The 17,141-nt window shown below is 31.3% G+C and overlaps 1 protein-coding gene across 2 annotated transcripts; it reads left to right on the top strand.

Moving 5' to 3' along the window:
* The first annotated feature begins 771 nt into the window (after positions 1-771).
* On the top strand, positions 772-14,534 carry LOC129908928 (myb-like protein Q). Of its 2 annotated transcripts, XM_055985767.1 has the most exons (2): positions 772-4,874; positions 14,394-14,534. In XM_055985767.1, exons 1-2 carry the CDS (start codon positions 1,475-1,477, stop codon positions 14,399-14,401), a joined length of 3,408 nt encoding a protein of 1,135 aa, XP_055841742.1. In that variant the 5' UTR covers positions 772-1,474; the 3' UTR covers positions 14,402-14,534. The 2 variants fall into 2 exon arrangements, with proteins under 2 accessions (XP_055841742.1, XP_055841741.1); XM_055985766.1 differs by lacking the exon at positions 14,394-14,534 and having other exon boundaries at positions 773-5,924.
* Positions 14,535-17,141: the final 2,607 nt, after the last annotated feature.

The raw sequence follows: 17,141 nt of genomic DNA on the forward strand, positions 1-17,141 counted from the left end.
AGATAGATATTAGAAATTATCTCACAGATGTGTATTGTATGGATATTATGCTGACTATTTCCGAAGGAATGTCCATTTCTTAAGCTTGGCCATGTGCCTATAAATATGTATGCGTGGTAAACAGGTAGGCAAAATTTATCAAAGTGTATGTGTTAACAAGCAAATATAATTTTACACACACAAGAAAAAGTCACTATGTGTGTATATTTAAGTAGTATGGAGAAATTTTGAAGTTTTTGCCTTTTGCTTTATTTCCCCTATTTTCTATCATAGTATTTGTAAAATATATGAAATGATTATTTTTCTTCTTTTTTTTTTTTGTGATTCCTCTTTCCCCTTTTTTGTTCAATTTTGTTTTGTATTGTGTGTAGAAAATGCGAACACAGAATCTAAAAACCGAAATCTATCGTCATTTGTATTTGCAACGTCGACCAGGACAAACGCTTTTTTTGTTTTTTGGAAATTTTTATATTTCTTCATAACCCATTTCGGCTCGTTGGCATAATTATTAAAAAAAAAATTTATTAATTTTTTATTATTTCTTCTTCTTCTTTTATTATAATTTTAAACAAAAAAAAAAATTAAAATTAATTATCTTTTTTGTTCTCAAAATTAATACAAAATTCTAAAAAAAAAAAAAAAATCATTAACGATTTTAATTATTAATTAATTACTTTTATTTTTATGATTTCTTTATTATTTTACTGAACTCGAAATATACAAAAGAAATTAGCAAATATAATTAAAAATAACGAATATAAAGTAACGACGTGCAATCGGTAATTTGAACAGTTGATTATTTGAATTTGAATAATAACGATCAAAATTAAATTTATTCGGGTCGTGATTTGAACAAATACAAAAAAAAGAAAACAAATATTAAACAAAAAAGAAAATTAATTAACTAAACAAAACTCAACTCAACCAACAACAACAAAAAAAAAAAGTGAAATGCAATTAGTGCGTTTGCATGTATGTGTGTGAGTTTAATATAAAACAAAATCTACTACAAGAAGTAAAGAAAAAGTACAAAAAATAAGTGAAGGTGGGCAACACAGTACAGTACTATAATAAATAGCAAACACCGCCAACAGCAGCTACAAGTGTTTTCTTCTTTCGTGTCTCTGTCATTTTGGTGGTTCTTTTTTTTATGAGAGAGATTTTTGTTTTGAACGCGGCGGCAAAAGAGAAAACAAACGAAAAACCAAGCACACACAAAGATTTTAGAAAGTGATTACTACAATATTTTTTTCTTGTCCATCGTTGGTTCATGTGTTTAACTTAACGTTGTTTTAGTAAGGTGCTGCGCTCTGAAAACAACGGCAACGTCGTGGTGTGGACTTTTTTTCAACCTAACCTCAAAATTTTGGTTCGTTGTTTATTATTTTTTTTTTTGTATGTAATTTTCTCTCCTCTTTGTTTTGATTGAAAAATTAAAAAAAAAAAACGGTTAACGTTTTCGTATTAAAATGAAATGAGCCTAAATTGGAGTAACACAGATTCTATCAAAACTCTCCAAGGTTCATCTACAGAGAATCAATTTACTCCATCAACAAACATAAATACCGGTGAAAGTGAAAGAATCACCGAAGAGAGAGAAGGTGGCAAAGCCAACAACGTGTTATGTGGTGAAGCGCCAATTGTTGTAGCAACCGATTCGAGTGTATTTACTATAAGCACTCTATTATCACCTTCACCGTCGCTACTAACAACAAATGTTGACACACCACCAACTTCGGCAGAAATGGCAGGAATTAAAACCGAAATGCAACCGTTGCATACGGTGTCAAATAGCACGGTGAGTGCTGCGGCCGATTCAAGTGACAATCAACCGCCAACACCAACTCCCGATCAACATCAGCCAACGGCTACTTCGTCAACATCGTCATCATCAACAGCATCCACACTTCATCATCATCATCATCAGCAACAGCAGCAACAACTTCAACAACTCCATCATCATCAGCAACAACAACAGCAGCAAGCTCATCATCATCATCCGCTTTATGGAAGTACCGGAGGAGCTGGTAGTTTAACCAATTCCAATCAAATGTATCAAGATATGCATTCATATCATCCTCCGGGGGCAGGTTATTTGGGTGGCTATGAGCAATTTTATCATGCACCACCAGCCGGTGTGGATTACGGCAGTGCCATGCAACAATTGCAACAAAATCAAGCTTTGTCTTATCAAATGCAAAATCAAAGTTTAGCTGGCACTGCCGCCGGCGGTCATACAGATTATAAAGTTATGGCTTCATCTCAAAGATTCCACCCGTATTTAAACAATGGTGGTTTACATCATTTATCGCCAGTTGCTGCGGCTAGTCATAACTCGCATTCGGTAAATACTGGAGCTTTAAGTGCCAATGGTGGAGGTCCAACGGCAAATAATACAAGTAGCTCGGTATCGAATAGTTCTCTAAGTCCGAGAGTTGTTAGTTCGTCTAGTCCATCACAGAATTCTTCAGCGAATCATGGAATGGCTGAAGTTAAGAGTATGTCAAATCGTACTCCGACACCATCATCATCAAAGCAATGCAATAAATGTGGGATACTATGTGCCACTGAGGCAGAGCTCAATGAACATTATTCGACTATTCATGGGGCTCCATCGAGTGAGGATTGTATAAACTCTGCAGAACGTTCAGCATCGTCGGCATCAGAAAGAGGGCAATATCATCCATTTGCTCCATATATCAAAGAAGAACCTCCTAGTTCGGATATCCTTGATTTAGACTCTCAGAAAATGGTCTACCCACCACAGCCGGAAGATGAAGCAGCAGCAGCAGCTGCTGGAGTAGTCAATTCGGGTTTGCTTCCAATGCAACGTCCAATGACATGGCCACAAGAACTCCATCCAGCTTATATGCCTGGACCACCACATCTTCCTACAACCGACAACAAACATGGAGGAGGTTATTACTCTAAACAAGAATTCCCCATAATCAAGAGTGAATTTCATCCCATCAAATCCGAATACGGATCGCCAACAAACTTTGGAATTACATCACTAAAACCATCAATAACCAGTGTTGAATATGGCCAACCAATAGCTCCACAAACACGTCCAGATGACAAGCCATTCGGAAGTACCGATTTGGCAACAGGCCAAAATCCAGTGTCATCATCTCCGTCGGAGTTTCCATCGACTACAACACCACAAGACAATATCAGTCAATATCGCAATTTTGAACCACCATCATCATCATTGCCAAGCAGCGGTGGTTCGGCGAAGAGTGCTACTTGGAAGTCGAATGAGGCAAGGCGTCCGAAGACATATAATTGTACTGCTTGTAATAAGTGGTTTACTAGTTCGGGTCATCTTAAACGACATTATAATACAACTTTGCATAAAAATGCAGTGAAATCATCGGGTCAACCAGATCCAGCAACAATGCCAATAAGCGCCCATCATCATCCATCCCGCGATCCGAATTCCAAACACCATCGGAATAGCCAAGCAAGACAACCGCCTCCTATACCGCCGGAGCCTCCGAGAAGTCCAGATTTCTCATCACAATACACAACTCAATCGCCAAATGGATTTTCATCACAATCTCAACAACAACAACAATCACAAACATTCCAACAACAATACCACCCACAACAAAGCAATTTAAACGGTCACCCAAACGGGCTAGCAGGTCCCTCCGTCCAAGCCTCCCAACCGAGGGGCCTGCTGACCATTTCGAGCACAGAAGTATCCATCATGGATCGGGAGGAGGAACAACTTCACAACAGCAACAACACCAACAGCAGCAACAACAGCCTCCAACTGCAGGAGGAACAATATCTTCATCAGGAATTGGAGGAGGAGGATCAATCCAGTCCCAACAACAGCCCACACAGCAGCAACAACAACAACAGCCTGGAGGAGGACTATCATCAGTCAACAACCATCAGCAGCCTACATCAGCAGCAGCAGCGGCTGCAGCTGCCGCCGCTTCAATCACCCCATATTATCTCCCACCACCAATACCGGGAGGTCCACCACCACCACCACATGCCCACCCACCACCACCAACAGGAGCCCACCACCATTTTCAACACTCCCACCACTATCCACAGTATAATGGATCAGCAGCAGCAGCTGCCGCTGCAGCAGCAGCAGCAGCAATACATCATCAACCCTTTGGCTATCAACACCACCACCCCCATCACACTCAACAACACCACCACCACCATCCCATCATACCAACATCTGCAACAACAGGTGGCGGAGCACCAACAGAATTATCCCACTATTATTGGTAATGATGGACAGGATCTAATTCAACTAAACTCATTCGTTGACATTGCATCGTTAGCAAATGCAACATCCTTTCAATCGAATTCACAACAAAACCAAATGCAACAGCAAATGGTAGCTCTAGACGCTAATGGTCATATTGTCCAATTGATACATCAGCCGGGAATGTTGGATTTGCAGCGATTCTCTGGAGGACTTCCATCGTTTAAAGAAAATTTGATGCAAGCTTCGTCTCCAGCTGTTCCAGAGTCATACTACGGTCGAATGTCACCTTTCGGCTCACAAAGTTCACCCCAAGAAGCTGATATCCCACCAATGCACACTACAGCTGCGGCACCACAACAAACCGATCAAACAAATCCCTATTCCCCAACTGTGTCCTCATCGACAACGAATCAACTCTCTAATGGAGATGAACAGCCGCCACCCCAACAACCAACAATTCGAAAACAAGCTGTAAAACGTAAGCGAGAAACCACCACAAATGCCACTTCCACAACTCTGCCCACAGGACGTCTCAAGTGTGAAGAATGCAACAAAGAATTCACCAAGATTTGCTACTTGACGCAGCACAACAAGAGCTTCCATTCCGGAGAGCAGCCATACAGATGCCAAAAATGCGGTAAGCGCTTTCAATCTGAAGAAATTTATGAATCCCATTTAGACAGGCACAAATCCCAAGACAAGCCGCACAAGTGCGATTTATGTCCCAAACAATTTCATCACAAGACAGATTTGCGTCGTCATATTGAGGCCATTCATACTGGTTTCAAAGCGCACACTTGTGATTTGTGTAATAAGAGTTTTTGTCGCAAAGATCATTTGCGCAAACATAGTGACATTCATTTGCGTCCGAAGCCTGTTAAAAAGCCCAAGGCACCTGTAAGTCGTAAGAAATCAGCCAAATCATTGGCAGCAGCTGAAGCTGCTAATCAATTGGTGTCATTGGAGAGTAGTAATTCTCCAAATCATCAAGTTATCTCGAGTGTTGATGAAAATAATTCAGATTCTTCTTCTACAACAAACTCTAACACCACCACTACATTATTGCAGCCAAAGTTTGAAATAGTTAAAATAGAATCGTATTCAATGGCTGGACAGGATCTTGTTTATATATAAATTATTATTTTTATTTAATTGTATTTAAAAACAAATATATATATTCCGTGATAGCCATTTTGTAACGACAAATATTTGAAAAACAAAAAAAAAAAAATATGTATAGGAACATCTCAGGGAAAATAGATTATAGTATTTTTAATTTTTAAGTTTACTCAGGATCAGCCATTATATTCCATAGCCATAAACCGTCCTTTAAATAATAAAATTACTCACTAAAATAATAGGATCTTCCAAAAAAAAAAACTCAAGTAAAATACCATGATCTCAGGAATCACTACCATTGTTTTTACTAAAATAAAAAAAATTAAATGAAACTTAACGAAGGTTGTAATATCCGATACAAATAAAAAAAAGCATGATTTATAAATAAAAACTCCTAAAAACCTTAGAATAAGAAAAAAAAAATAAACTATAGCTTTGTGTAAATATTAATTTTATTATTAATTAATTTTTTTGTCTTATATACCTCACAAATGATATTATAAAAAATGTTAATTTCTAATTATTATTATTGATTGATTCGTTTATTTAAGTCACAAAAAGACGTAAAAATATATTTTATTTGGAATGTTGCTTCCCTATTTTTATATTTTATTTTAATTTTTTTTTTTTATTTTAATTATTATTTTAAAAATTAAGAAACAAATACAAATTATAAATGCAAAATAATTAATGTTTATGTTATTTTTGTTTTGTAAAAAAAATATAATTATTTTATGTATAAAGATAAAAAAAAACGAAACTCAGAACAAAGTAAAGTTGCCATTTTGAAATTATTTAACAAAAAAATGAAACAAAAAAAACGAAAATATACAGATTCTTCCAAAAACAATTTTTTTTCTTTTTATTTTTTTTCTTTTGTTTTTTTTTTCAGATTTTTATTTGGTTTTTCTGTTTTATTTTTTTTCCTTTGGATTGCTGTTGTGTTGTTGTTGGTTTTTTTCCTTTTTTTTGTTGTTGTTGCATGTTTGAGAGAATTGATGGTTTAAAAGGCGAGGATCTTTTTTTTTCTTAATTTTTTTTTTTTCATTTAGGTTGTGGTTGTATTTCCTGGAGATTAGGATTTGCTTTGTGTGGAGTTTTTAGCATGATATGTGATAAAGATTTTGGAAAAAAAAATATTATAAAACCAGTTTTGAGAAAGAACAAACAACATACAAAAAAAAACTAGGAATTGAAAATCGAAAACATAAAAACAGGTTACCTATATTTATTGTGTGGAGGATGACAATAAGATAATACGGGTGGACGTTAAGCAAAAAAAAATATATATATATAGGTAAAACTGAAAATAAAGTAATAAAGGTGGAATTTTTACCCAGTCATTTTTTGTTTAGTGTTTGAGAAAGAAAAGGAAGTAAAAATTTGTCCTTTTATTTAAGTTAGTTTTTTCTGTTGTTGTTCTTGTAGGTAGATATTTGAGATAGTGTGTGCATAATATATATTATTTACTTTTTTGTACCTATATGCATATGGGTGTGTTATAATTTATCAAATAAAACCTGCCCAAAAAACCAGACACATTTTTAGTATTTGCCACTGTTAAATAAAATATATGAATATGGTGGAGTTAGAATCAGTTTGAAGGTAGTTAAACAATTTTTTTTATTTTTTTGAACTTGAATGAAAGATAAGATCCAATTTTTTTTATTAAAGTTAGGTTATTAGGTGCATAAAATTAGTCATAGGTAATTTTGAAAATTGAGAGTTTTGTTTTAAATAATTCAATTGAGTGAAAAAAGAACAAGAAAATATTCTCGAATTGATACCTATAATAAAAAAGCTGATTATTTTTGTCTAGTTCAAAAAATGCATGATAATCGAGTAAACGGAAACTAAAATCAAATGCAATAAATTGGATATTGTTCATTGTTAACCCTTTCGAACCCAGTTACTAGTTACTAGTTACTGGATTATTACAAAAAGTTAGTCAAATATTAAACTTTTAATTTTTTTTTATCGAAAAAGGGACTGACATTTTTTTTATATGGTCATAATTTTGAAAAAAAAGACATAAAAAATGTAAATCCAGAAAGTATCTTGTTTCTTAGCTTAGAAGAAGTAGTATAAATTATAATTAACACTGCCGCTCATCTGAATAGGTTCACATTTTAGTTCATTTTACATTTGGCCTGTCTTGGTATTTAATGCAATGGCACATCTTTTTTATGTATGTAACGAGAGAACATCTTTATGCGCTTAGTTTAGGAGAAAAAAAATTGTCTTGGGGCTACCGTTCTTCTCACACGGTAGCTAGACCAAATCTAGTCATAAAATCAAGCATATTTTTTGGCTCATCTGAATAGGTTCAAAAGCAAAAATGTTAATAAATGTTGAGTTGCATGGGTCTGTTGGACTCAAAATTGTGTCTGTCAATAAATCTGATTGTGTATAACCTGTAAGGATGAAAACGGGTCGTGAAAAATCTTTAAGCGCGGAAAAAATGTGGAAAATAACAGAAGCCTTTGAATTAGACCGAAACCAACGATGCATTGGGACAAAAACAAACACACGTTAAAATTTAGTAAGCAGTTATTTGCGCAATATCCAAGGGTATAGAAACAACATTAAAAGTCGATGTAACTCAGTCACAACACGGGCCGATAGATGTGCAATGATCAGAATAGCATGACTTCGAGCTTAAAATAAAGCTGAAAACCGGTATAAAATGCAGTTTAACGACGGAAAAACGGGTTGTCAGAAGTGGTAAACATTTGAAGAGAACAAAACTTCGCAAAAATTATCACTTTACAAACCACGAACAGAAACTCACCTCCAATAAAAAAAAAAAAAATTGTCGTGAAAGTCGAATTTGCAACCGATGATTTTTCAAAGGAAAAAAAATGAATTAAGTGGGCCCTGAGGGCTAAATTCCTATTTTTATGAGCTTCGTAGAGAGAAGCGTTATTTTAAGGTGTCTACATAACTGTGAAGGCAGTGTCATTAAGTGCAAAGCTGTTTCCTTCTACAAAACTTTCGATCTGCAATTTCTAACACAGTTTTTTTTTACGATTGAAGGTGAGTTTCTTTTCGTGGTTTGTAAAGTGATAATTTTTGCGAAGTTTTGTTCTTCTCAAATGCTTACCACTTCTGACAACCCGTTTTGCCGTCGTTAAACTGCATTTTATACCGGTTTTCAGCTTTATTTTTAGCTCGAAGTCATGCTATTCTGATCATTGCACATCTATCGGCCCGTGTTGTGACTGAGTTACATCGACTTTTAATGCTGTTTCTATACCCTTGGATATTGCGCAAATAACTGCTTACTAAATTTTAACGTGTGTTTGTTTTTGTCCCAATGCATCGTTGGTTTCGGTCTAATTCAAAGGCTTCTGTTATTTTCCACATTTTTTCCGCGCCTAAAGATTTTTCACGACCCGTTTTCTCCTTACAGGTTATACACAATCAGATTTATTGACAGACACAATTTTGAGTCCAACAGACCCATGCAGCTCATCATTTATTAACATTTTTGGTTTGGAACCTATTCAGATGAGCCAAAAAATATGCTTGATTTTATGACTAGATTTGGTCTAGCTACCGTGTGAGAAGAACGGTAGCCCCAAGACAATTTTTTTTCTCCTAAACTAAGCGCATAAAGATGTTCTCTCGTTACATACATAAAAAAGATGTGCCATTGCATTAAATACTAAGACAGGCCAAATGTAAAATTAACTAAAATGTGAACCTATTCAGATGAGCGGCAGTGTATAATATAATTTATAATAATAATTATTATATAAAAAAATATTTTCTCAGTTGTCCGGCTTTTATTTTGGTGTCATAGACAGTGTATGAAACTTACATGTAACATGAGAGTAACACATTAGTTTTTATTTTTTTTTTATTTTGAAAAATGACTTTGCTATTCATATTTCTTAGTTGTAGTTTGTAGAGCGGAATTCAGAGTCGTCACTGAAGTTAAAATTTTACTCAAGTTAACATTCGCTCTTGCGTTTGGCTCACTTCAGCTACTTGAAGGGTTTCTTTGATTTTAGCTTATAAATACCAACTGAGGAAATTTTGAATTAAAATGCGCGAGCAAACACTCAGAAATCTTATCTCATACTTGTACTTGAGAAAAAATTGTACTTGAGGGACGTCTCTGAATTTCGCCTGTAATGTGTTTCGACACGATAATACTGAATTTTTGTTTTGTTTTAATATTGATATTCATAGTTTGGGTTCGAAAGGGTTAAAAAATTCATTGCTTATACATTGTATTAAGTTATTATTTGCTTCATTCTGTCTTTAAGTCGGTTTGGGAATATTGCTGTTGTTTTACGAAAGAAAAGTAACTTTTTGATATGAAAATATTTATACGAGAATCGAGATACTATCTAATCTCTAGGCAAAACATGATTTTTTTTTAAATTGCTTTAAAACGAACAAAAAGAATTATGTATTTCTTTGAAAAAATAGTTTCCGAATTTAGGTAGATATCGTCGATTGAAATTATTTTATTTTTCTACAGTAGGTACATAATCGTCGCACAAATCCAGAACCAGCCTAGGTCACAATTTCAAAATTATTCAGGAGAACGATTTTAAAACTTGGTCAATGAGAAAAAAGGAACAAATTCTCAAAATTTGTCAGTTAAACTGAATTACCAAAAAGTGTATTTAATGAGTAGGTATATTAAAAAAAAATAAATAACATTGTAGTGTAGTATGTAATACCCAGCTCTGGTAAAAAAAAGGAAAATAAAACTTGTCAGAGTGCGAAAATATTTTATCTTTTGCAAAGTTTGAAACTACAATAACTACAAATTATATTGTAACAAAACAACAATTTATATTGAAGAAGGGATTTTTTCCCTAACGGTAAAAGGTGTTTTTTTTTTCAAAACATAAATTAAAATGGAAAATGTAAATAGTGATTTTGAAAGTTCCATCCATGGGGTAAGTAAGTAAGTTAATAGTCAAATTCGACAATTTATGGAGAATTTTGACTATGAACTATCGACGTTAGTCGAAGCGAATATGTCTAATGAAGCTATTAAAGTAACGTTGCAAAAATTTAAACTTTGTTTTAGAGTTTTAAGAAAAATAAAAAACGAATTTGTCTAGATCAAAAAATAAATTGAATGTGCTGATTCTGAAAACAACATTAATTTTTCTCTAGCAGCTCTAGTTTTTAAATTATTTATACATATGTGTGAAAAATTAAATATTTTAAAAACTAGAGCTGCTAGAAAGAAACCAATAATGATTTTTAGGTTTAATGAATCCAAACCCATAAAATTTCATCTATGCAAATCTTTCTGGAAAATTTTAAAAAGTTGAAAATTGTTGCCTGTTGTAATTATTCTATAAAATGAGATTCTTTAAATGTTGTCGTAACGAGTTTTGCATACAAGATGCCGACCTCCCGTTATTGTATTAACAAAAGAAACATTTCACAAAAAGTGTTAAAAAAGTGAGTGCTGTCATCAACTGGAGGTTTAGTTAAAATTAAAATGGCAGCAAAAACTAAAAATGAGGCTTCGTTTGTCATTTATTTGAATATCAAAATTGATAAAACTATGCAATTTTTGACAAAAACTTGAATATTAAAAACGAGATAAGGTTCAAATAAGCCAGTCATTTCAGTAACTCTACGTAGTAAAAATATACACTGCATTGATTTTTTGGGATACTAAAGAATAGATAAGATCCGTGAAGTCAGAAATGCGACCTCAAAATTTTTGAACCAAAGGAGAATGGGCAAGTTTGTATGGAACGTGGACGTTTCGCGGCCAGGAAGGAATTTGTTATTTTTTGATGTAATTAAGGTTTACTAATATTGTGCAGAAGTTGTATCCTTGTGACGTACTTCAAAAACGAATAAAATGCATTTTTGCATTTAACACTTTATATATATTGCCTCAATGTTATAACTTAATTGTGTATTTTAAGTGCAAAATATGATACTCTGTCATTTTCCCTGAGTCTGAAGACCTTTATCTTGAATATCCAACCACTAGAACCCAAACTAAAAGCATTTTAAAACAACAATTTCAAGCCTATTTTGAGAGTTTCGTTGTTTAATTTTTTGTTAGTTTGAATTGTTTGAAAACTTTCGAACAAAATCTTGAAGTGGTTGTCTTAAAAATCTTATATTATGAGTTGTATTGGTCGTATTTTCAAGATTAATGTCTTCAGACTCAGGGAAAATGACAGAGCATCATATTTTATGTTCGAAATTAAAATATGAATCAATTTGTTTTTCATACATTAAACCATGCATTAATAATACTAATATTGCATTATCTTGCATTCTAAACGCAATACAGCGAAACGTCCATAGTAAAAGTTTTTCATAGGTTATAATTCTTTCATTTGATACCAATTTCATTGATGGCCGCTCAACGTCCAAAATGCCCATTCTCCTTTGTCTAATTCGTTTGTCCACCGTTTGCCCATGTGTGTGCACCTAAAATTTTCATTTGTTCACTCTTCAAAAAAATGTTTGAGCGCATTCTTTTTTTTATTGTAGATAAGTCTGAAAAATGAAAAATAGTCTTAAACGCTCAAATTTTGAGATAGACGTATAAAACCAACTGCAATCGTTTGTCCACCTTGAATTCTACTTACATAGCAATTATTATCGTTTTTACACCTCCAGTTTAGGAGCAATTCAAAAAACAATTTTTGCACTGAAAAATTGAAATTCCCCTAAAATCCCCAAAAATATTTTTTTTTCAAAAATTCAAACTGCTTTCTTTTGTCCATCTCGAGCTCTTTACTTTTACCAAAAAACATCGTTTGTCCACCCTCCGTTTAGGAGATATTCCAAAAAGAATTTTTTTTATAGCAACTCTCATACGTTTTTTCTAAAATCCCCAAAAATTATTTTTTGTTTTTTCAAAAATTCAAACGGCCATCGTTTGTCCACCTCGAAAAATGGATACATACCGAAAATCATCGTTTATTTACCCTACGTTTACGAGATATTCAGAAAACAAATTTTCAAAATTCCCATAAAAAAGTACGTATACACCACAGTGTACCTACTGAAAATTTCATCTTCTTCTTCTTCCTTTTTCTCGGCGCTGTTATGATCTCGATGTCGAGGGGATCATAACTATCCCACGTAACTGCTTCACACTAGTGATCCGCCTGTGGGGTTCGCCGGGTTGACGGCAAGCCTCCCGGTTTTGTATTGTTCCATTTCTAAGGCCAACTGAATGCTGTTGGTTTTGCATTTGCTTGTACCAGGAGTTTTTAGGCCTACCTTTCTTTCTATTTCGTGTTGGAACGTTGTATGATATTGCTTTTTTGACGGGGTTCTCAGGATCTCTCCTTTGAACATGGCAATACCAACTGAGTCGGTCGTGTTCAATTTTTTGGGAGATGGTGTTTTTAACATGAAGGCTTCCTCGGATCTTCGTACTTCTAATTCTATCAAGCTTTGTTACTGTACCTGCTGTCATACGAAGCATCTTTCATAGTTCCTATAATTCCCAAAAATTACTTTTTTTTTCAAAAATTAAAATTTCTGTCATTTATCCACCTCGAGTTCTTTACTAATACCAAAAATCATCGGATTTTAGGGGACTTTGAATTTTTCAGTATAAATTTTGATTTCTTAATATCTTCTAAAATTAGGGTGGACAAACGACGATTTTTGGTATATGTAAAGAACTCGAGGTGGACAAACGACAGAAATTTGAATGTCCACCTCGAGTTCTTTACATATACCAAAAATCGTCATTTGTCCAACCTGCATTTAGAAGAAATTATAAAAACAAACAAATTTTGTACTGAAAAATTCAAAGTCCCCTAAAATCCCCAAAAATGACTTTTTTTCAAAAATTCAAATTTCTGTCGTTTGTCCACCTCGAGTTCTCTGTAAATTCCAAAACATCTTGAAATAACTTACTCTAAGAGCGGAATTCAGAGTCGTTACTCAAGTAAAAATTTTTCTCAAGCACAAGTCTGAGATGAATTTTCTGAGTATTTGCCCAAGTATTTACTTCAAAATTTCCTCAGTTGGAATTCATTAGCTAAAGTAAAGGCACCCCTAGGTTTTCTTAACATAATTAGTAGTTTAAGTGGACCAAACGCAAGACCAAATGTTCACTTGAGTAAAATTTTTACTTGAGTAACGACTCTGAATTCCGCTTTAAGATTTAAAAATTTTTCCAACAAAGTAGAAAAGAAAAAATTATATGGGTTTTGGGTGAAAGTTATACAGTCATGAGCCCGTTGTCAAATAAAAGCTGGATTTCGCTTCATACCCCTTAAGAGCGGTGGTTACGCTCAAATTATACAAAATTTTATCTTCTTGTACTAGTTTCTAGAATTTTTTTTACATAATATGGAGATGGACCCTTTAGATTTTTAACCTAAAAACTGAAAAAAATCCTAAATTTAGCGGTTTTTCTTGTACCACCACCGTTTTTGTTGTCCTAGGTGACTGGCCTATAATTTAATTAATATTCTTGAGAAAACATAAAACAAATAAATAAAATAAATAAATTACTAAAATACACTCAATTTTAATAAAACGTAGGTACGAATTTTTCCAACAAAATACCTATAACACCTTGTTTGTTCTTTCGCAAGCGTTTTTTTTTTATAAAAGAAAAAAAAAAAACTACACAGATTTGAGGAAAAAACACTATTATTGAAAAGAGTAGAAATATTTCTGTGACCCAAACAAAATATTCCTGCGAAAAATGGAAGCAGAAACGGATAGTATGACGCTACACAATGTTTTAAGTCTTCACTTATCCATTTTTTTTCATTTTCTTAAAATAATTTTTTTGTCGAAAAGGAGTAGGTACATAAAATGACAAAAAATAAAAATTGTCAAAATTTTCTAAAGAACGAAAGAGAATGAAAACCCCTTCTAAAGTTCATCACTTTATTCACTATACGAATTATGTATACATATTACATATACATATAATTCGTTTTAAAAGAGTCTCTATTTTAACAAAATTATTTATTCTTACTTTCATGAATAAAAAAAAAATACCTGTAGGTATCTAATTAGTAAAATTGTTGAAATTTTATTTTTTTTTTTTTTTCAGTGAAATAATAAAACAACAAAGCTGCTGCAACCTACAACTTTAAAACACAACACGAAATGAAAAACAATCGAAAGAAAAAGCTAAATTTAATCAGGTACTGATTCCAACTTATAATTGTACTATAACTTCTTAATTTTTGATTATATTATTCAAACACAAAAATTTCTTTTAAAATTAATATTATTAATATTTAAATTTTAATTTGTTGTTAAAAAATATTTTGTTTTTTTTTTTTAATTATGTTTTCCTGTTGATACAATCATATCATTGTTATATAGTTAATAAAAAAATATTTTTCATATAATAATACATACAAGATAAAGATAATAATATGAATAATCAAAAAAAAATCTCAAACGCAATAATAAATTTTACTAAGATTTACAAGAATATTTTATTTTTTTTTATACAAAACATAAAATATAAAAATAATATAAAAAATAAGAAAAGCAAAAGTCAATTTGTTAGTTGAGATCTATTTCAAATCACTGATTAAGTCTATCACAAATACAAACTCTAATCAAAGAAACTTCTGTTCTGTACCCTTAACTACATTGGCCTAAAAAGTAAAAAAGTTCAAGATTACTAAACTTGTTGTCTGACCTTTTTTTCGGCTGCAAAACTTAAAACAAATGATTCAGCTTAGATTTTGGCCTGAAAAACAATTTGTTGAATTTTTTTCCCAAAAAAATGTGCATGTTAAAACAAATTTTTAACTTTTGTTCTTTTGCCAAAAGTGTCCAATGTAACTAAGCTTTTACAAAAGTCTTTGAAATGCTTTTCTGACATCAATCAGTTACTTTTTCAACAAAATAGAAAAACTCTATTAATTGTCGACACCATTGGTTTCGATAAGCAAACTATAATAAATTAAATATTTAAGATTTTGCTATAAATCTCAACTTACTCAAATTGACTTGAAAAACAAAAAAAAATAAACATATCTACCTCAGCATCAGACATAAAGAAAGAAAACTCATCATAAAAACGACTTCATATCAACCAACAAAACTACCTCTAAAGTGTTTTACAAAACGAAAAGAAAAAACTTAATAAGAAAAACAAACGAATAATAAACAATTGCATAATTTATTTGTAAAAATCAAAATTTATTGTATTTAATTTAGTTATCAAACTTTTTTCTTTAAAAAAATTATGTGCAATATATTTTATAATTTTTTTTAAATTAATTTAAAAATAAAATTCAAATTTAAACATATCTACTAAACTAAAAAAAAAAAAAGACAAAACATTTAATTTAAAGGTTGTACATGTATATAAATAATAATTTAATATAAAAAACAATACTTCAAAAGTATACAAAAAAAAAAATAATTCACAATGCCCTATTTGCAAAATAACAACACCGAAACTGAAGATACGATATAAAAATGAAAATAATAATTATAAATAATAGATAGTAAAATGCTCAAATAAAACTTACAAACTTATAAAAACGGGCAAGTTGTGAATTTAACAAGAAATGATAGGAAATTAATTCAATTATTGAATCTTCGATATAAAAAACGTAGTTTAAACTCTAATGTTAGTAAAACAAAGAAAATATGAATAAATTATTGTGTGTTTTTATACTATGTGGAATGTAATCTATGGAGTTTAAAAAGTGTGTAATCATTTTCGAATGAAATCAATTGGTGTTATCATTCTTAAATGATTGCAATCTTTTACAATTCTATTCACTCTTTAAATGTATATTTAAATACTATTCAGGGTATCACTCTTCAAATAATTTAACAGCAACAAAAACAGTCCACAAAATATAAAAGCATTTTTAATAAATTTGTATTCTGAAGCAATAAATGTTATCTTGAATTTATAAATATGAAAACAGAATAATTATTATCTTTACATATATAACTTTCACTCTCATCATACTGAACATAGTATTGACGAATGAAACAAAAAAGGAACACGTGTACCTCAGCGACTCAAGAGATATTGATAGTTTTAGCTTTAGCTATGTATGTATAAATATTTGAAAAAGAAAAAAAAAAACTTTAAATGTCTTTAAAGTATATATATAAAAATCTTAAAACAAAAAAAAAACAACATATAAAAAAAACTTTATAAAATCTTGTGAATTTCATTTTTAAAAATAAAACAAAAACAAAAAAAAATGACGTTAACAACTAAGGTTGACATCTTTAGATGTTTAGAAGTTTTGATAAATATGTATTTTTAAACTCATTGTGTAAAAATAAACCCAAGATAAACTTTAATTTGATATACAAATTTCAGGATTATATTAAAAATTAAATAAAAAGAACAAAACATATATAAGAAAATAAAAAAAAATCTAAATGTAAAAATTTAAATCGAAGATAAAAAGAATGCAAAATACTGTTTAATTTTAATTTTTGTTTATGAAACGAAAAATAAAAATGAAAGAAAAAATAAACAGCGACTTATCCGAATAAATAGTTAATTATCATAAATAAATAGTAAATTATTTTATTTTTTGTTTTTTATTTTATAATTTTGATTTTAACTACATAATAAAAATATTGCAAACTTTATTTTTGTAAATTTTCAAATCATGTATACAGACTCACCACGTACAAAAGAAATTTAAGAAGAAACAAAAAACAAAAAAAAAACATTATGATATTTGTTAATTAAGAAAAAAAAAAAAAAAAAATAAAAACAAAAAATGAAAACATTAAATGTGTATTATAAAAGAACTTCTATTTAAATAAGATGTCGTAGAAAATACAACGTTCAAATAAA

This window comes from Episyrphus balteatus, chromosome 2, assembly GCF_945859705.1.
Source record: "Episyrphus balteatus chromosome 2, idEpiBalt1.1, whole genome shotgun sequence".
Classification (NCBI taxonomy): Eukaryota; Metazoa; Arthropoda; class Insecta; order Diptera; family Syrphidae; genus Episyrphus; species Episyrphus balteatus.